General features: G+C 48.0%; 1 protein-coding gene across 3 annotated transcripts in view; it reads right to left on the bottom strand.

The window, feature by feature from the left end:
• Positions 1-246: 246 nt before the first annotated feature.
• Positions 247-21,656, bottom strand: part of MAG (myelin associated glycoprotein) — a 29,650-nt gene continuing 8,240 nt past the window's right edge. Inside the window, exons 2-11 of one of the 3 annotated variants that reach the window (XM_033158168.1) lie at positions 21,418-21,492; positions 14,674-15,042; positions 13,424-13,720; positions 11,895-12,152; positions 9,568-9,828; positions 8,545-8,832; positions 7,354-7,450; positions 4,417-4,516; positions 3,258-3,293; positions 488-591 (exon numbers count right to left, since the gene is read on the bottom strand). In XM_033158168.1, the coding sequence (XP_033014059.1) occupies positions 3,267-3,293; positions 4,417-4,516; positions 7,354-7,450; positions 8,545-8,832; positions 9,568-9,828; positions 11,895-12,152; positions 13,424-13,720; positions 14,674-15,042; positions 21,418-21,466 (1,746 nt within the window). In that variant the 5' untranslated portion in view covers positions 21,467-21,492 and the 3' untranslated portion in view covers positions 488-591; positions 3,258-3,266. Of the gene's footprint in view, positions 694-3,257; positions 3,294-4,416; positions 4,517-7,353; positions 7,451-8,544; positions 8,833-9,567; positions 9,829-11,894; positions 12,153-13,423; positions 13,721-14,673; positions 15,043-21,417; positions 21,493-21,656 lie in introns of all 3 variants that reach the window. The other 2 variants (XM_033158167.1, XM_033158169.1) reach the window with 2 other exon arrangements.

A 21,656-nucleotide genomic window follows, 5' to 3' on the forward strand; every position in this document is an offset into this window, starting at 1 on the left:
GCATACATAAGATCGCTCAGCTATTTCAGATTTGTTAATCTCAGAACTGACCCAGAATTGTTTCCCAGTTCTGGGTTAGAATCACCAGCCCGCCGCAAACCATCCATGCACGTTGCAAAAGTGGAACAAAGTCATTCCCGCACCCCACAATTTCGTAACCACCCTGATTGGGTGGCAAAAAAAGAGGAAAGAATTAAAAACAAACAAACTAGTGGACAGACTAATCTGCATTAGACTGATCTTCGCTGGAGAGGGGAAGGAAGGGTGCCCAGGGAGATACAGATGAGCATTTAAAGAGCGAGCATCAAGACATCAAAACCAATTGGTAGGGTCTTCTCAAGACTAGGAAGCCAAAGCCGAGAGGCGTTGCCAGGTGTTTCATTAGACTACAATAGTTCCAATGGATGGCGGTCCATGGGAGCTGCCTGCCGCGGTGGTTGGGGAAAGGCCTCACTTGACTCGGATCTCGGCGTACTCAGCCAGCTCCTCCGTCAGGGTGTAGCTGTCCTTCGTGGATAGTTTGGTGAAGTCTATGTTGGCGTAGTCAATGCCCAGGTCCTTGTTCAAGAGCCGTTTGTCGCAGCGCCCATACTGCAGGAGCGGGAGAGAGAAGACCAGGTTGAAGGCTCCCCCCAGATCACACCTCGGATTTGCGGAACTCACTGCTGCAGGGGCTTAAATCCTGAAGACTTGCTCGCTCTTTGGAAGACAACACAAACACATTTGTTCTCTTACGGCAAGGATGGGGAACCTGTGGCTCTCCAGATATTGCTGGACTCTGACTCCCATCAACTCCAGGCAGTGTGGCCCAAGGGTCAGGAGATGATGTGAGGTGTAATCCAGCAACATCCCGAGGGTCCACTGGTCCCCCAGGTAAATAGGCCAACAGCTTAGTTCAGTATATGTTTTTGGTTTCAACCAACCCATTTACCCAAGCAGTATTTTAAGCTACAAGGGTCGACGGAGGTGCTGCAGATCAAGTCTATCTGGAACCCCTACCATGTGACGTGGAAACCAAAGGGCTGCAGTTACTCGGTGGTGCCCAAATGTACTCTGCACCTGTTCAGAGGCACTTTGTTCCTGTTTCTTATGAACTTCTTATGTTTCAGGATCGGGCCCTTCCGTTGAAAACAGATATCCCAGGCGGACATATTGTCTTCACCACAAGTTTACATGTCACAGAAGCAAGCAAGGACAGAAAATGGCCTAACAGCGCCTGGGAAGGACAGACACACAGACCCTGGGGGGAGCTATTGCAGAGGCACACTCAGGAAACACACAGTTTTGACACAAACGATCGGGTGCGTTTCCACAAGCGACATTAAAAGCGGCTGGAGGACTTCCCATGATGCATGCACACACGTGGAAGCTGTTCGCGCAGGATAGGCCAAGGCAGAGGGCCGTTTTCAAATCAGAAAGGCACTTTTTGAGCGAAACTAGACATGGAATCACTGACTTTTAAACGAGGCAGGCATGGGACCCGCCAATCCAGATCAGGACTGCAACAGGGCCAAGGGTTAAAGTGTCAGTTTGCATTTCTTAGTACAGAAAGTATTGATCTGATGTGTAGAGATCTTTCCTATTGTAATTAATTCAAGAGGGTTCTGGAAGCTTCTCTGTGTGAAAGAAACAAGCAGAAGGTTCATGATACAGTCATACCTCATGTTACATCCACTTCAGGTTGCGTGTTTTCGTCTTGCGTCCCACGGCAACCCGAAAGTACCAGAATGGGTTTCACCACTCGCACTTTGCTCATGTGCAGAAGCGCCAAATCGCGCCGCACGCCTGCGTAGGCGCGGCACTTCGAGTTGCGGGCTTTTCACATTACAGACAGGCCTCCGGAACGGATCCCGTCCGTAACACGAGGTACCACTGTATTTGGGTTATTCCTTCAGAGAAGCTGAGTACAGCTGGCTTAAAGGTCATGCTGACTATAAAAGTAAGGCCAGAGGGAGCCTGGGTTTCACTTTCTCTTTCTATCTCTTTTCCTTCCGGTGTGGTGTTCTGTACATAGTATGCTTAGTGTTAAGGTTTAGACTTATTATAAGTTATTGTAAGTTTCAGTTAAGTCTGCTGCAACTGGATTTCTCATGGACAGTGCCAATCCTGAATGTATTGGATTTGTGACCGTTACGTTCATTTGCCTTCAGTAGCAGTAAACCTCTGCTGGATGAAATACAATAGCCTCCGGTCTATTTTTTGGGAATCCTGCAACGTGTTTAAGTTTTACTCTGCTAACTATACGTTGGAGTACTGCTCTGGATCAATATTGAGTAGAATTTCAATGACATAAAGACCCCCTTTCCAGAAAACACCTGACCTAGATTAGGCCACAACATGCACATATCCTCCTACATTTCTCCGATGAAAATAGGGATGTCCTATTCAATAATAATAATAATAATAATAATAATAATAATAATAATAATTCTCCACCCATCTGACTGGGTTGCCCCAGCCACTCTGGACGGCTTCCAACATATATAAAAACATAATAAAACATTAAACATTTAAAAAAAAAAACCTTTCCTATATAGGGCTGCCTTCAAATGTCTTCTAAAGGTTGTATAGTTACTTAACTCCTTGGCTCAGGGGTCACATGACTCCATACCCTCCAACATTTCTCCAATAAAAATAGGGACCTCGTAAGGAAAAGCGGGACATTCCAGGATCAATCAGAAACCGATACGGCTTCTGCAAATCCAGGACTGTCCCTGGAAGATAGGGACGCTTGGGGGGGGGGGTCTGTGTTTCCTTTTTAAAAGCCATCCACACAAATTAGCCTTCCCCTTAGTCAACGGAGATATATTAGGAGGCTGGTTCAATTGGGCAAATGGGGGCACTGCCTCACCAACCTCACCCTGCCTTCAGGCAGCCCTCCCGTGTCATTGGCTCTCTGGCGCCTCCTACTGTTGGCCTCCCTGCCTCCTACCACAAGGCACCAGTCACTAGCGATAGATACTGATGCCAACTGATGCACATAGGAAATGCAAGACATAAAAGCGATGTAAGCGTCATGCACCTGAAAGCACCCTCTGTTAGAACAGACACCAGAATCGACTGACATCAACCCTGCTTTGTCTGATCTGATCAGAAACTGCAGCTGCCTGGTGGCGGCAGCATTGTCCAGAACTACCTCCATCCACACACACACACCCACTCAGACCAAATTGGGATAGTTCTGTTTTCTAAGGCCCAGATGCCATATACACAAAAAGGACAGTGTTATGCACATGGATGGAGAGGTCCATACTTACCTGCCCAGGTCAGTGGCTCTCCAGGGAGCAGATCTCCTTATTAGAAAAGGAACAGCAGTCACTAGTGACCTGACGGAGGAAGGCTAACCCTAGAATCAGCCCTGCCATGAGGCAAAGTGAGATAGCTGGGTTTGGGGCCCCATCTTGGGAGACAGGCAGATCTGAGCCGTGGGGCACAGTTTGGGGACGTTCACACCCTCCATTTGAAGTGCTGTGATATCACCTTAAACATCCATGGCTTCCCCCTCCCAAAGGATTCTGGGAGCTGTAGTTTGTTAAGGGTGCTGAGAGTCGTCAGGAGACCCTCTATTCCCCCTCCTAGAACTACAGCTCCCAGAGCGGCCTAACAAGAAATCTTTCTTCCCAGGCATAATCAGTAGAGCACGAGGGCCACACTGGGCAAAAGAGTTGTGCATTGCAAGGGGTTGGACTGGATGACCCTCGTGGTCCCTTTCAACCCTACAATTCTCTGATTCCAGTCTTGGCAGGCTCCCACCTGTCTGCTTTGATTTAAAACAGATTGCCTCCATTTTTACAAGTTGAGTTGCTTGGCGTTGACTCACAGTCCCTCCCCAGGTTACTCACTTTCCCCATTTTATCGAAAACTGTCGGGAATAACCTGCACTCTCTCTCATGTGAATAACTCAAAATGTGTTACTAGTTTTTAAAAAAGGATGTTGGCTCATTTTTGCATCTGCGTGCCACTATGGTTCCCCACCGCCAATCTTTTCTGGCAATCCGAACGAGGCTCTTTCCTAAACTATTCTTTTTCTCTCCTCCAAATACCCATTGCCAGATCACAAGGGAGGGAGAAAGAAACATTCACATTTTCCTTCCTTTGCTTAATGTCTCTCTGCATGGTCGGTTCCCGCAGTGGCTAACCAGATGTTCAAGGGATGCTGTCTCATTGACTGAAGGAATAGCTCAGTCAGTAGAGTGCGGGGCTCTTAATCTTTGCGCCACTTTGGGCAAAATATTTCTGCACTGCAGGGGGTTGGTCTACATGACCCTTGTGGTCCCTTCCAGCTCTACAAAAAGGGAAACCCACAAGCCGGGCGAGAGCACAGCAACACTTTCCCCACCTGAGATGCCCAGCAGAGGCATACTGCTTCCAAAAGGGGACACGGGACACCCCCATCGTCCTCCCTCTTATCAGTACCTCTGATTTCTCCAGATGGCCAGGAGTCCTGTAGTCTCCGCTGTAGGCAACAGGAGGGTTTTCTGTTTGCATGAAACTCGAACTTTCATTCATACTTTTCCTGGGAATAATAATAAGATAAGGAAGTGACAAAGACTTGTAACATTAAACTCTGTCCATGTTTCCAACCAACACCTCCATTTGGGGGCAACTCAGTCAGATGGGCAGCATATAAATAATAAATTATTATTATTATTTTGGCACCAGGCTATATAATGTAAAACAGCCAGAATCCCAAAGTGGCTTCTTTCATTAGCATGATGAGTTTCAGATTTGCAATCACAGCTGATGAGTGATTAGTAAACAATTCATTAATTAACCAATGGATTATCTGACAGCTTTGATAAGTGCGCTTCCATATTCAAGGCCTGATAGCTATTTTGGCAATCATCTCCAGTCAGGATAAACGATCCAATCTTTCCACTATTTGCAAATCCTCAATTATCTTCTGTTTGTCAGTATTTCTTTAATAATCTTGTCCTCAGTGGGTGATGGGCAGGAAATTCAAGTTTTGGGTTTTGTTTTGTTTTCAAAATTGTATTATTCGCTGATTGCAGTGGGACTGAAATAATTTTGAATCCAATTACTTGCATTTAATTGGATTGTGGACAGGGTTCTAAAATTCCACTAAGGGTATAATAAGAGTGCTAATTTGTTTCTTAGATTATATTGTTTGTTGGGAAGCCACAGAGACTTTCAGTATCTTCTTGGCTGCACTGCAAATGAAACAGGGGACATCCAGTTTAGGAACACATTGGCTTATCTAGCCCAGAATCAGCTGTCTCACCTGGCAGCAGATTTCCAGGGTTTCAGAGTCTGGAGTCTCTCCCAGCCCTAGTTGGTGATGAAGGGATGCAGGTGGCACTGTGGTCTAAACCACTGAACCTCTTGGGCTTGCCGATCGGAAGGTGAATCCCCATGACAGGGTGAACTCCCACTGCTCTGTCCCAGCTCCTGCCAACCTAGCAGTTTGAAAGCACGCCAGTGCAAGTAGATAAATAGGTACCACTGTGGCGAGAAGGTAAACAGCATTTCCATGTGCTCTGTCTTTCCGTCACAGAAACCGTGAGCTCTGGTCTTCTTTTGCGCCAGAAGTGGTTTAGTCATGCTGGCCATATGACCTGGAAAGCTGTCTGCAGACAAATGCCGGTTCTCTTGGCCTGAAAGTGGGATGAGCACTGCAACCCCATAGACGCCTTTGACTGGATTTAACCATCCAGGGATCCTTTACCTTTACCTTTTATCTGGAGGGAGTAGAACCTGAGACTTTCTGCATGCAAAGGATGTGCTCTATCACTGAGCCAATGGTTTGGGAAAGTTCAGATATGTATATCCCTCACTTTGGGGCTCAGTTCAGATAACACACCAGGCTATGGTTAATGAAGCTTAATGATGGTTTAGCATGATGTCTGACTTGGCAAGCCCTACCGGTAGTTGTGCTAGCATACCAGAGTTTGCACACAACAGCAGAAGTTAATGAAATGAATCCTCGCTTGGAGCACAACTTGAATTGGAAGGTGTTAAGGCTGGGACTTAGTATACCATAAGGAAGTTTATTTTTTTATTAAGGAAAGTACATATTTGATAGGTAAGAGTTCTCTAGTCCTAGATAACTAACTAGGTGGAGAAACAGAGAAATCATTCTTGCCACCTTGTTCTCGGAAGATACATCCAAGGGAAAAATTGTGAGAGAATTGGAAAGAGGGTGTGCTTGTTAGGCCACTCTGGGAACTGTAGTTCTAGGAGGGGATGAGAGGGTCTCCTGACAACTCTCAGCACCCTGAGAGGATGCAATTTAACACACACCCCTTTGACTTCAGTGGGCAGGTCAGCACAGAGATCAAAGAGACAGAGACAGTTTAGGAACCTGGAGGTTTCACACTCTATCTGCCTTTACCCCAGGCAGACCCTTCTGAGCAAGCTGAGTTGGACCTCAACTTCCAACAGGCATGGGGGTGGCCACTGTGAGAACAGGGTGCTGGACTAGCTGGGCCATTGGCCTGATCCAGCAAGGCTGTGCTTACGTTCTTATGTGTTTTAATGGAAGTTGGGTAGCAAGCATTGCCCCTCGCCCCACTCTCCAGAGGTGAATGTGTGCCGCTCAATACATGAACTTCCTTCAGTGGAAGGTCTTGCAGGAGCAAATCACAAGTCATGCGAAACCTCTGCCTGCGGAGTTTGAGCTGTGATGGCACTTTCACACGTCCCAGGACATCTGCAGAGACTGTAGTCATGGGCTCAGAGATCATGCGAAGCCACTGTCTGCACGAACTGTGAATAGAGAGAACCTGCCCTGTCTCATCAGAGCTGAAGGCTCAGCGGAAGCTGCCTGATTCACAGCAGGCTGAGCTAGGCCTGTCAGCAGCCTGGACAGAGCTCTGTAGCCAATGCTGGCTGGAGCATTCTCACTTGTGCAAGAGGAGCTGCAGCCTCTGTAGGATGCAGGTGCCTTCAGAGGCCTTACAGAAGGGCCATCACTCGGTGTTGGAGCATTTAGAAGGTCCCATGCTCAGCCCACAGCATCTCCCAGGACAGCGGAGGAGACTCCCTGTCCGAAACCCTAGAGAGTACCTGCCAGTCAGGGTAGACAACACTGAGCTAGATGGACACAATCTAAAGCAGATTCCTAGGTTCCTATGCTCAAATGGTCATTGGCTGATTTTGCAGCCATTGGCTCCAGGAGCACGGCTGCAGTGAGGGAGGGAGTGAGTGTGTTTTCTGTGTTTGGTGCAAAACAAGGGAAACAAGGCCCTGGTTCTGGTGATGTTTTCCCAGATTTGAATTTGGGTCTGGATTTCTTACAGGAAGAAAATGAGGTGATATGAAGGATGGAGGACTTGAGTTCACACACACACACACACACACACACACACACACACACACCAACAAAAAACTTACTTTTTTCTGGTCTGGCTGACATAACACACGACCGCTATGAGGATGGCAAAGGCTACCACCGCTCCAACAGGCCCCACTTTTGCCCACATCAGACTATCTGGAAAATTTTTAAAAAGGAGAAAGGATTGGCAAGATATTCCCAGTGCTCTGGTCTCAGCAAAGCACGGGCAAATGCTGGCCCTTAGGACTAACCCCCGCCCCCAACAGGCTATATCTCTTCCTCAGTCTTCACCTGCCTCCAAGGCTCTATGCCCCTCCCTGGCCCTGCTTTGCCCCCTTCTGCTTGGCTGAAATGTGTGGCACCTATGGGACATTATTGCAGACAAGCCAACAATTCATGTTTCACTAGATAGACACATGGACGGGCCGAGACTCACAGAGCTTTCCTGTAAAATTGGCTATAGAACTCTGTGAGATCACTTCCTTTGTCTGCCTTGGCAGGAATCTGAAACGCTACACACTTCCTTCCTGCCTAGGCGCATCTCTCTCTTAGAATCATAGAATCATAGAGTTGGAAGAGACCACAAGGGCCATCCAGTCCAACCTCCTGCCTCCAAGCTGACCACACGTGCATATCTGAGCTCTGCAGCTCAGGCACCATTTTTGAACTTACATTTTGTACTTTTGTAACTTTAGATACTAGTTATAAACCTGCCTTCATTTTGCTACTGCAATTGCTGCTTCGAGACCTAGATTGTGTAAGTAAATACCACTCTTGCTTCTTCACAAAAACTATGTGGAATCATAGAATCGTAGTGTTGCAAGGGACCACCGGGCTCATCCAGTCCAACCCCCTGCAATGCAGGCATCTTTTGCCCAACGTTGGGCTTGAACCCACAACTGCGAGATGAAGAGTCTCATGCTCTACCAGCTGAGCCACCCAGCAGCTAGAAGTGTGTGGTTGTTGTTCTTAAGGGGGAGAAAAGGGGTAATACCAGGGAAAATCCAGTCTGCCTTAAGCATCCTGGATTATTGTTTCTAGAAGGTTAAATCAACCTTGTCTTTGCTTCCAAGTTTAAGCTGCAAAGGATGGTATTCTGCTGATCTCACTCACAAGGACAATAACTAAACAATAGGTGCTCTCCTAGTGTCTAAATCCATTCCCACAGCGCCACCCCTGGACAAGACTGGTATGAGCCTCATGAGAGCTGCAGGGACCAAGGTGGCGCAGTTGCCTGGAAGGGCCCTCACTGGAGTGGTGGAACTGTAGCTGCTGGTTCCTGGTCCCGTAGAAGTTCCTGGCTGAGCAGACGATGTAAAGCTGGGAGTCCACCTCCCTCTGCAAGGTCAGGATGCTGGTGACAATGTAGCCGGTCTTCTGCGAGTACACAAACTCCCGGTCAGTCTCGTTCACCGTCACGTTGCGCGTGGGGAGCTCAAAGGTGATCACAGCTTCCGGGTTGGATTTGGCCGCACAGATGCACTTCACAGTGTCCCGGGCGGCTGTGCACTTGGAGTCCGAAAGGATAAGAGGAGCAACTGCAGAGAGAGAGAGAGAGAGAGAGAGAGAGAGAGAGAGAGAGAGAGAGATTGCTTCTTCACACAGTGCATTGTTAATCTATGGAACTCACTCCCACAGGAGACAGCAATTGCCACCCAACTGGATGGCTTTAAAAGAGGACACTTATTATGTTAAATTCTTGTGAAAGAGGTGGAGGTGCAACAGCAGATTAGTCCAGTTGTTTTGCTGGACTGCACATGTTCTTTTGGGTGGGTGGATGAGGGCCCACAAGCAAAAGCCTGTATCAGAACACCAGGGGCTGTCCTATGGTGGCACGGACATGTTTTGGTAATGGGCCAGCTGCAATGACCACCTGCAGTCAAGTTTCAAGAGTCAAGAGATTGCAGAATCTCCAACTAAGGCATTAGACAGGGAACTAGACCAGCGTCAAGGCTCTGAAGCTGCTACTAGAGACTGGGAGACCTCCGAGCCAGAGGCTGACAGATGTGAGCCCCCAGAACTCTGTCAGAGCTGCTGACATCACACCAGAATATGGTGGTAGCCCTACAGCTAGGCAGAATGAGGCAGCTGAGGCTTGGGGGCTGATATGGGGGAATGGGGTGGGGTGGGAGAGTGGAATGAATAATCCTGCTTGCATGAGCAGAAGTCCACTGAGCAAATGAGGTGCCACAGTTGGATACCACCCAAAACACATTTATGTCCCACCCGCACCCCAGACAAGAGTTCCCGGGGGGGCCTAGGCAAGTGCTCACATTCAACGGTGAGGTTGAAGGCAGTGCTGCGTTGGCCAAACTGGTTCTCCGCCGTGCACCAATATTCCCCATCGTCCTCGTGTGTCACAGACTCAAACTCCAAAGCCACTTGGTTCTGGTAGACGCCCATGGCCATGGGCTTCTTGTCCTTGAATATGGTGATCATGGGCTCAGGGTTGCTCTGCGAGCTGCACAGGATGGTGACCGGCTCTCCCTCGACGGCTACCACAGAGGCGTTCACCACGGGCTTCCAAGGGGCATCTGGAAGGGAGAAACAACCGAAAGCCGTCTTTTCCACCAAAGGGACACACCAAACTCAGGACGTCTTTGGCAGGTCACTTGTTGAACCTTTCCTTCAAAGTCAGGAGTGGGGAGGATGGGAGGATATTCCATAATCAGCAAGTGACAAGGTTTAGCATGTGCTTGGGGGTGTTCCCAGGCCACACTAGGCTTCAAATTCAATACCCAGAATCCTACAGTGCAGTGGAGGGCCAGTGACAGGACCCTCACCGTTCCAGATTTTGTAGTGCAGCAGAACTAATGCATTTATGTATTTCTCCAAAAAGTTTAGGAGAGCGGTCGTGCAATTCGTTGACCCCGTTGACTATGTTCAAGGAAAGTGATTGGTCAGTCACAAAAGGAACTTGCTATGTGGGCAAGTTGTCCCAAATATTTTCAAAAGGCTGAAACGAGATCAAACTGGATCTTGACACTTGATTGCTCAAGAGCAGGTTCTGACAAGTGTCCAGTCTCTTCCACAGGAAGTAGCGTTGCCCACCAACTGGGGTGGCTTTAAAAGGGGCAAAAATCATGGCAGATATCTCTGGAATCAAGCCTGGGTTTCCCTTTTTCTCTTTCTATCTCTTTTCCTTCCACTGTGGTGTTCTGTACATAGTATGCTTAGTGTTAATGTTTAGACTTATTGTAAGTTATTGTAAGTTAAGTCTGCTGCCACTGGATTTCTTGTGGACAGTGCCAATCCTGAATTTATTTGTGACCATTATGCTCATTTGCCTTCAGTAGCAGTAAAGTTCTGCTGGATGAAATACAATCGCCTCTGGTCTATTTTTCTGGGAATCCCACAACGTGTTTAAGTTGTTACTCTGCTAACTATACATTGGAATCTGCTCTGGATCAATATTGAGTAAAATTCCATGACAGGATAAGCCTCTCAATGGCTTCTAGTCATGATGGCTATGTTCTTCTTCCTCTGTCGGAGGAAGTGTGTGTCTGGGTGCCATTTGCTGGGAATTGAAGGAGGGAGAGTTGCTGCTGCTGCTCTGAGATCCTCCTTGTGGGGCTTCCCACAGGCATCCGGTTGGCAAACGGTGAGAACAGGATGCTGAACGTGCAAATGTGAAACATGGGTCTACAGAGGAGGCTGTTTGCTAATGCTATGTTGGGGCCTCGTGCTGGTAACCAGCTTTGCTGAAATGCGTTTGGAGGCCACCTTTCGCTATCTGGTTGATCGACTGATGAATCGCTTCACACGAAAGATCACTAAGCGATTGGTAGGAAAGACAGCATTGTTAATAACATTAATTAACCCTGTGGAAAGCCCTCCCACCAGATGTCAAAGAGAAAAACAACTACCAGACTTTTAGAAGACATCTGAAGGCAGCCCTGTTTAGGGAAGCTTTTAATGTTTAATATATTATTGCATTTAATATTCTGTTGGAAGCTGCCCAGAGTGGTTGGGGAAACCCAGCCAGATGGGCGGGGTATAAATTATTATTATTATTATTATTATTATTAATTAAAGGGTTTAGGCCCAAAGGTAAAATTAAAATGGAATTTAATAGTAGCTGCCCGCATGCTCACAAAAAAGAGAAAAAAAAATCATCACTACAAACAGGGAAGGAGCGGTCAGCAACAAAAAATTTGGAATTGATTAGCATGAGAAAAGGTGGACAGGAAGAATTTTTTAAAATGGAAACCACTGGTGGAACTTATGAAGTATAAATTTAACGTATATTATATGGACAATTTTAGTAGTTTTTCTACATAGTACCAATATTAAGTATATTGTAACTATAATTTATTTATCTTATTGCTATTTCATGAAATTGTTATATTTAGCTATATATATGGGAGTTAGTGAAGTTTGGTGTGTATGTGTTCTGAAAACCCCCAATAAGCTGCTTTTTTTTAATTGTTGAGAAGTGGTATAGAAGCATTCAGAAAAAATAAAAGGCTTGAGGTCCAGATGCCTGAAAGCAAGCATCTCATTTCCTGCTGCAAAGTTTGGGGTTACATTGTAGTGCAGGCCCCCCCCGCCCCCCCACCCTCCTAGAATTGGCTTCAGGGCTTCAGGGCTGGCTACTTACACAGCACAGCCAAGGCCAGGGAATGGTTGTCCTTGCCATGAATGTTCTCAGCCGCACAAGTATAGATGCCGTCCTGCAGGTGGGTGATGTTGTTCAGATGGAGCGTGAGGCTTCCCGCCATGTCCTCGTGCAGAATTTCATCTTCTCGGAGCCACGAGATCAAGGCCACAGGGCTGCTGTCCACGGAGCACACCAGCACCACATGCGAGCCCTGGATGACCTCCACAGAGGAGTTCGCCTGCAGAATGCGGGGTGGGTCTGCGGAGGCAAGCCAAAAAGAAGATCAGCCTCAGGGAGGTTCTCTGGTTTCTCAGTGCAGTAACCAGGGCTATCTGCATCATGCGTTTAAAGCACATGACTTCCCCCAAAGATCATGGGAACGGTCGTTTCCCCATCCCTGAATGGCAATTCGTAGCACCCTGAGTGAACTACAGTTCCCAGGATTATCTGGGGGAAGTCGTGTGCATTGGATGTTGCTTTCAATCTACGGTTTGGGTCTACCAAGGTTTGTTTATGGGCTTCGAAAGACATTAAAGAGTCCCAGTGTAGAAGCAACCCAACAGGCCTTCCCTCATTGCAGAAGAAGAAGAATTTGGATTTGATACCCCACTTTTCACTACCCGAAGGAGTCTCAAAGCGGCTAACATTCTCCTTCCATTCCTCCCCCAGAACAAACACTCTGTGAGGTGAGTGGGGCTGAGAGACTTCAGAGAAGTATTACTAGCCCAAGGTCACCCAGCAGCTGCATGTGGAGGAGTGGAGACACGAACCCGGTTCCCCAGATTACGAGTCTACCGCTCTTAACCACTACACCACACTGGCAGAACATGGGGACTTGATGTTAATTGAGCAAACAACCCTGGTTCCAGAGGTCCTCCAGCGCCAAAATGTGGCGAGAGCCCGTGTGTTGTAGCAGTTATATATAGTGCTGACTAGGGCCTGGGAGACCCCCCCCCCCCGCTGCCTCCCCAAAGCCCACTGGGTGACCTTGGGCCAGCCAGTATCTCACAGCGTAGCGTACCTCACAGGGCTGTTGTTAGGGCCAGCCAAAACATTTTTTGCACCTGAAGCAAAGCACAAAATGCTGTCCCCGCCCCCAGGCTAGGGAAGAACGGGTGAGTGAAGATCTACATCAGGAACAAAAGCAGAATGAAGATCTACATTGGAAACGAGGGTGGCGGGAGACCAGCATCACCTCCTCTTTGCCAAGAAGCCGTTGCGGAGGTGTCGTTGCAGGGAGCTGCCAAGATGGCAGCAGATCCAGCCTCCAAGGAGTGCAACAAAAGAGATCACTGTTTAGTACAGCAGTGGTAGCAACAGGGGGCAATGCGTTCCTCAAAGGCCTGATCTGCTGCCCCTGTGGATGCTGCTGCCTGAGGCAGTCGTTTCACCTTGCCTCATGGGTGTGCCGGCCCTGGCTGCTGTGAGGATAAAAAGAAGAGGTGGCAAAGCCTGTTCTCCACCTTGAGACCTAGGGAGATGAACATATCGAGTCACAAAGTGACAGCCACTTAGGAACCCCAACTCACATTTGACATCCAAGGTAGTAAACCCATCAAACTCAAAAGTGGTGTTGGAGTAGGTGACTTTGCAGCCCAGCTCGTGCCCATGGTTCTCGCGCGATGGCATGAATTTGAGCAGGGAAACGAGGGACCAGGTGCCGCCTTCCTCCTCCACTTGCGCATAGACCGAGTGCTCGGCCAGGTTCTCGTGGTTCATCCATGTAATGATGGGCTTCATGTCGGGGCAGTTATCTGGCACCACACAGCGCAGCTCCACCTCGGTCCCTTCCACCACTTCTGGGGGGCTCACAATGGTGGGTTTGTCTGTGGGGGGTTGAAAAGAGACACCAATGGGAAATGATATACAGTGAGGTGAAAAGGATGTTTAAAATAACATTTGTAAAAAAAAACAAAAACCAGAAGCCTTTCTCTTGAGAATTATGGGGATAGAACTACCTAAATTGTATAGAAATTTACAACAGGGGTTTGAGGGAGGTCGTAGTTCAGAGGCAGATGAGGAGAAAAGTTGGGAAATCATGGGACAGCCGGAACAACACCCAGCTGACATTAGAAAGCATCCCAGCATTAGTTGTCATTAGAAAGCATCCCAGACCCTCCATCTCACGGAACCTGGCAAGCCTTGAAGGTAGGAGAGCAAAGAGCTCGAAGACAGAGGGCACGTAGCAGCACCTATAGAAGTGACAAATGAAGAAGTGGGAGAGGCGGAGGGTGGAGATTCACTTGGGACAACGCCATTATCCAAGAGGCTGGGTTCTATAGCCTCTCTCTGTAAAGACTGAAATGAAAAATGACAGTAAGATACTTTTCCTTGTCTTTATACTTTCCTGGGCAACCAGCCAGGGGCTGCTGACAGCATCCTGACACACACCAATCTAGTGTCTAGGCAGATATTTTCAGGTCTGCGCTCTATGGAGCAGTTGCAACTACAGGGGACCGCTCCTCCTCCACTGGTTTATGTACCTTCCCCTGATGGGCTGTGTGCATGCAGCCAGAGACTATGCCTGCATGACAACTTCCCCTGCTCCTTCCATTTCATTCCCCTCCTGGTTCTCGGAGACAGTGGTGTAGGAGAGGAGGGGGAAGCACTTGGCCCTTCACTTGCCTGACTTGCCCCTCTCTGGGCTGGTTCAGAGGCAAGTCAGCACACATAAGAAGCACAGTCTGGCAGAGATGTAAAGTCTTTGTTCAATAAAATGGCACACAAAGGCCCCTCCCCCAGAAAAAGGGAATTAGAGCAGGCCTGGCTTGGTACTCACTGATGATCTCCAGGTTGCAGTGCTCAGGGTACGTGTACTGATTGTACCCTCCCAAGTCTCCACGGAAATAGTATTTGCCGGTGAGCTCGGGACTGAGGCGGGAGATTTGCAGCGTGCAGTTGCGGAAGTTCAGCTCTCCCAGTAGGCGGGTGCGCCCCAAGTAGCTCTCGTGGACAATGTTGGTGCGAGACTTGTAGACCACAGGTGGGTAATTCTTGGGGTAAGGGCTGTTGAAGTACCAGATGCCGTGCACGGCCGACGGACGCAGCTCGTCGGGGTAGCTGAAGCGGCAAGGGATGACAACGCAGGTGCCCTCGAAGGCGGTCATGTGCTCGGGCATCCAGGCGCTCCATGGACCAGCCAGGACCCCTGTGCGAGAGAGACGCAGAGGAAGCCATGAAGAGAAGTCCACCTCTCTCCTCCTCTGCTTTGCATGTCTTTCGGGCATGCTCCTCTGCACGTCCTGCTTTCAAGGCTGAACCGCTGCTGCTGCTGCAGCAGCACCGTAAGGCTCTATCCATACCTATAGCAGCCTTGTTTCCACTTGCCTATATATACATACATAGCATTTAGGAAGCTTCTCCAGACTAAGGCCACATACATTTAAAGCAGTGCCATATCACTCTGAACAGTTGCAGCTTCCCTCAAAGGATTCTGGGAGCTGTAGTTTGTTAAAGGTGCTGAGAGTTGTTGGGAGTCTCCTGTTCCCATTGCAGAGCGACAAGTTTCCAGAGTTTCTTTGAAGAGGGATTGACTGGGAATGGCAGGTTTTGGTGGGTAATAGGGGTCTCTTAAGAACTCTCAGCAACCATCACAAACTACAGCTCCCAGAATTCTTTGGGGGAAAGCCAAGAGTGTTTAAAGCGGTAGCATAAAGCTTTAAATATATGGTGTTAATGTGGCCTAAATCGAGCCACTGGCCTATCTCAGGGATGGGGAAGTTGTGGCCCAGAAGGCTACAAATCCTGTTCATTCTGATCACTGGCCATCCTGGCTGGGAATGATGGGAGTCAGAGTCCAGCAACTACTGGAAAGCTGCAGATTCCCCATCCCTGGTCTTTCTAGCTTAGGACTATACACCAGCGTCCCCCAACCTGGTGCCTTCCTGGTGTTTGGGACAACAGGTCCCATCATCTCCAGTGGTTGGCTGTGGTGGCTGGGATTGCTAAGAGTCCAAAACACCTGGAAGGTGGCAGGTTGGGAAAGTCTGGTCTATATGAATGGGCAGAGGCTCTCCAGGGTTTTGGAGAAGAGCCTTCCCCAGCCCTATCCAGAGATGATGGAGATTGAACCTGCATGCAAATCATATCCCCTATTGGGCCCAAAAAGGCTTCCTTGATTTTTATGTGCCTTGAAGAGAAAACAGGATTTCTCTGTTTGGAAGCAGAATCTACAAGCAAAGGAAGGCAATTTTCTATCACCTGAAGAGGAGCTTTACTTTTTGGGGCAAATGCTCAATCACTTCAGTTGATTTTCTCTCTTCTTTTACCTTTAACACTACCTAAAATTAATCTCCAGCTTTGCTCATATAAAGACTGCTGTGTTTCTCTTCTCTTCTCTCTCTCCCTCTCCCTCTCTCCCTCTCTGCCGAGCATGTTTTGCTTAATGCTGGGGACAGGTCTAGGTAACTGTTTCCAAAAATGGGGTTCAGGCATTGCTTCCTTGTCCTGGAATTATAGACAAAACCTACAATTTGTAGCAGCACCTAAGGAAGACTAAGGGCACCTCCAGACTGTGGCTATTTTGCAGGTGGGATTCGGTTGCATACCGGCAAAGTTAGGCTGCGCAACGGAAGTGGATTTGGCACTCCTGCGCAACAAATCCGCTTCTGTAAAAAAAATCGAACTTTTTGCGGTAAGGAAAGTGCCAGGGAAATGCACTGGAAAGTGTGGGAAAGCAATCGCTTGACACGATGTCTTATAACCTGCCCACAAACAAAACGAATGCTCAAATAAGCAAGCCAACATCGCATAACCTCCCCACAAACTTTGTGCAAAGAAATCAGGATGAATAAACAAACTGCAGTGGCAGCTGGTGGCGTGCGGTAACACTGCTCACCTAACCTCCTGACAACTGAGTCTCTGTACTTATTGACAGAGAGAGGGGAGAGGCAGCGGTGAGATCAGCATGGTGCAAACACACTGGTAGGAGTTCTGCACTGGCTCCGCTGGTGCATGTGCACTGCACTGACTTCCCCACCACCTCTCTCTCCAAATAAACAGCAGTGACTCAGTTGCCGGGAGGTCAGGTAAGCGCCAGCACCCCAGTACACCGTCCGCTACTGACAGATTGCTTGGAAGCAAATGTATCCAAACAAGCTGGCTACCTTCATTTTGAGACTGATCTAGTAGGTACAGACCTTATGGTAGGGTTGTCATACGTCTGGAATTTCCCAGACATAGCCGGGATTCGGCCATCAGAAACAGTGTCCGGGTGGAAATTGCTAAACATGTCCATGAAAATCTGGACATATGGCAACCCATGTCGGAAATGTAGATTTTGGTGAATTTCCTTCAAAATAGCTCAAGGACTTTGGCCAAAACTAGAAAAAGCCAACGACTTTGCAAAAAAACAAAAAACAAAAAAACCTCAACAACATTTGTGTCCAGATTTTCACTTTTTGAAATATGACAACCCTACAATGTCTAGGCTATTTGGGGGGGGGATCTTTTTTAATTCCCTCCCTCTTCTCTCCTGCTGTATATAACATGCAGCCAAATGAAGAGTTTTGGAGAACATGAAAGCCTGTGCTTGTTACAAAAAATCATAGAATCATAGAGTTGGAAGAGACCACAAGGGCCATCCAGTCCAACCCCCTGCCAAGCAGGAAACACCATCAAAGCATTCCTGACAGATGGCTGTCAAGCCTCTGCTTAAAGACCTCCAAAGAAGGAGACTCCACCACACTCCTTGGCAGCAAATTCCACTGCCGAACAGCTCTTACTGTCAGGAAGTTCTTCCTGATGTTTAGGTGGAATCTTCTTTCTTGTAGTTTGAATCCATTGCCCCGTGTCCGCTTCTCTGGAGCAGCAGAAAACATCCTTTCTCCCTCCTCTATATGCCATCCTTTGATATATTTGAACATGGCTATCATATCACCCCTTAACCTTCTCTTCTCCAGGCTAAACATACCCAGCTCCCTAAGCCGTTGCTCATAAGGCATCGTTTCCAGGCCTTTGACCATTTTGGTTGCCCTCTTCTGGACACGTTCCAGCTTGTCAGCATCCTTCTTGAACTGTGGTGTCCAGAACTGGACACAGTATTCCAGGTGAGGTCTGACCAGAGCGGAATACAGTGGTATTATTACTTCCCTTGATCTAGACGCTATACTCCTATAGTCACTATGTGATGTTTTGACTGGTCCTATAAAGGCATTCAACGTCCAACTGTGGGAATTTTGATTTCCCTCCCCAGCTTTTCCTGGATCAACACAGCTTCCTTTGCTTTTCATAGCAAACGAGGCTATGGGTAATGGCCAACAGAACGAAAAAAGGTGAAAATTAATTCCATCACTCGGCAGAGATCTGTCTGGATCTACCTACACAATGTTGAAGTGAGGGGGAGAAAAGGAAAGGGCCCATAAGGAAACCAACAAGCTCCCTGGTGGCTTTCTTCCAACTTAGCCAAATAACGCAGCCGCTCCTCAGTAGACTTCTAAAAAGGGTAGCTGAAGGGGCTGTCCCATAGGTGAGCCAGGACCTTCAATCACTGTACACAATCTGGAGTAGGCGTGCACTGCTTATGACCCAGTCTCTGTTATGATCTCAGGGTTGAATAAGGACAGGGATTCAGAGAGAGAGAGAGAAGCTGCCCTCTGAGCGAGCCCTGGATGCTCATACTAACTCAGTAGCATGGGCACTTGAGGAGCTCATAATATGAGCACCTATTCAGCCCAAGGAGATTGTGTTGCCCCACCTCTGACCTCCACTCAGAAGCCCTAGTGGGACCACAGTCTCCTCCTGCTTCATCAGAGCCAATGGATCTTAAATCAGGCTGGGGATTTGTTAACTGAGGCGGCTCCTCTGGCTGAAGACAGGCCCAGCTACTTAGGACACCAATGTCCACCTCCAAGGGCCTTCTGACAGTTCCCCCACTGCGAGAAGTGAGGTTACAGGGAAACAGGGAGAGGGCCTTATCGGCAGTGGCGCCTGCCTTGTGGAACGCCCTCCCATCAGATGTCAAGGGAATAAACTACTATCTGACTTTTAGAAGACACCTGAAGGTAGCCCTGTTTAGGGAAGTTTTTAATGTTTTATTGTGTTTTTAATGTTCTGTTGGGAGTCGCCCAGAGTGGCTGGGGAAACCCAGCCAGATGGGTGGGGTATAAATAATAATAAATTACTATCGTCACCATCATCACCAATATTTAAGGCTCAGTCTGAGGTTGGCTGGTGCTGAAACAACATTTGTGCTGGGCTCTTCAGCATGAGCCTTGCATGGAGCTGTCCAAGGTACCAAGGAATCTTGGCACTCGCCTCGTCTCACTAGGACCTTCCCCAGGTTGGTACCTTCCAAATGCGTTGGACTACTGCACCACCAATCATCCCTGACCGCTGGTCGTTCTAACTGCGACTGATGGGAACTGTAGCTGAAAAGATCTGGAGGGCACCAGGTTGGAAAAGGATGAACTAAACTTTGCTCTGCTTTGCCTCGCCTTGCTCTGGCTGCCTGAATCTGGACTTTTGCTTTGGGTCAGATCCCCTGTGCTGCTGAAGCCATTGCTTGCAACAGGAGAGTCTCTGCCAAACGAGTGCATCAGCTGTGTACAATGCAATAATGGAGCAACAAAACACAGAAGGTTTAGCACAGGAGTGGGGAATATTTCTCAGTCCTAGAGCCTTGCAAAATCCATACCTCTCTCCGTCTAGGCAAGTAAGAGGCAATATCACAGTTCCAGGACACATTAAGAATGTGTGTGTGTGTGTGTGTGTGTGTGTGTGTGTGTGTAAGGCTATTTTCATGCAGCCTGCAGTGGAGGATTTGCAGTGCCACATCACAATTGTGGGTTTAAACAAGGTTTGAGTAAAGTGAGAAGTCTCTGATGTGTTAGCTTTTTCTGCGCTGGCCTCTCTGTTGCACCCATCTCTGCTGTTTTATCCTTGTTAAAACTAGTTTCTTCCTTTCTTTGTTTAAAAAAACAACTCTCCTGTGTCTCACCACCCCTGCTTTACTCAAACCTCTTCTGTTGTTTGAGTACAGTGAGAAGGAAGGAACACTAAAAGGGAAAAATAGGTTGTTTTAAGCTTCTCTTCCATTCCCCAATTGCCTGATGTCAGAGAAATAAAGGGTGCGGGGCCCTCAAATATTCCATAGTACCTTCACACAATGTATTTCGCTCCTGGTACCATGTGTTGTCTTCAACATGAAGTTCCAGGTTGAATGTAGCAATTTAGAAGAAATATTTTATTAACAAGCAAACACCCATACATGTACATACAGCATCCATCAACTGAACTCAACATTCTCCAACTGAAGAAGCTAACTGGCAAGCTACAGTTACAGCAACATATATCAGAATAGGTTTTCTGTGCACAGAGGCAGCTGCAGAATAGATGAGAGCAGGCATGGGCCCGGGGTGATCCATGTGCAAAGGAGAGTTGAGAAAAGTAAGGAGGAGGAGGAAAACGGGGAATGGAAGTGAAAATGAGGAGGGCAAAGGGGGATGCCGAAAGGCTGGGAGTAGGAGGCATGGGAACGGGATTGAAGATGAAAGCAGAGATGCGAAAGGGTCTGAAGAGGGGATGGTAGCTTCATAACTGGCCAGAAGGTCTAAAGGATGCTTGGTAGTTGCAATTCATGGGGGGGGGGGGACAGGACACTAACATGCAGGATGTTACCAAGGGTGTGGTTTGTGTGCAGGGGGGTGTTCCACAAAAGGAGCAAGTGAAATCACAGACACAGGGATGAAGGTGAAAACAGAGCTGCAGAACAGAAAAAGGGGGTTGGGAAGATGAAAAGCAAACTTGGTGGCTGCATGTGCTGGGAAGAAGAATGGGGCTTTGTAAGCCGAGCAAGCAGCGGTTCAGCCCCTAGGAAGAACATAAGTACGATCAGATCAATGGCCAATCTAGTCCAGCATCCTGTTCTCACAGTGGCTGCTCAGATGCAGGATCCGAGCACAAGGGTGCTCCCCCGACTTGTGATTCCTAGCAACTGGTATTGAGGGTGTTACTGCCTCTAACAGTGGAGGTAGAACATAGCCATTAGGGCCACAATGGCTAGTCTTATCCTCCATGAATTTGACTAATCCAAGTTGGTGGCCATCACTGCCTCAAAGGTGGGGTTCATAGAATCATAGAGTTGGAAGAGACCACAAGGGCCATCCAGTCCAACCCCCTGCCAAGCAGGAAACACCATCAAAGCATTCCTGACAGATGGCTGTCAAGCCTCTGCTTAAAGACCTCCAAAGAAGGAGATTCCACCACACTCCTTGGTAGCAAATTCCACTGCCGAACAGCTCTCACTGTCAGGAAGGGTTGGGGGCGTCGGGGTGAGAAGAGCTAACGAAGGGCATGTCATGGGAACTGGTGTGGCCTAGGGAGAGTCTTGAGGACCTGATGGAAAGACCTGGAAGCTTTATTTGGCCCTTGGACCCTTGGTTCCTCACCCTTTGTTTAGCATGCCTCTGGAGGGTCCCCATACATCCTTCACTTCTGATGGGTTTGCATTTGGGATTGGTGGGTCACAGCTCTGCAGGCTGTGAGAACATCAGAGGCGAGATTGCGCCCTGCATCTGAGACATACCTTCAAACAGGACCCAGGAGACGAGGAGAGCTTTGTAGAAGCACTTCATGTTGTTATTACTTTGTGGTGGTTGGTCTAAGGAAAAGAAGAAGAAGCAGGTTTAAATCAACGACATAAGAACAACTGCTTGGGCTTTCTGTAATATTTATCTATTTGTCCCCCCCCCTTTTTTTTAAAAAAAAGAATTTATTGGTTTTTACAAAACAAAGAACAATATAACACCTACACAACACAACACA

The sequence above is a fragment of the Lacerta agilis genome, chromosome 8 (assembly GCF_009819535.1).
Source record: "Lacerta agilis isolate rLacAgi1 chromosome 8, rLacAgi1.pri, whole genome shotgun sequence".
NCBI lineage: Eukaryota > Metazoa > Chordata > Lepidosauria > Squamata > Lacertidae > Lacerta > Lacerta agilis.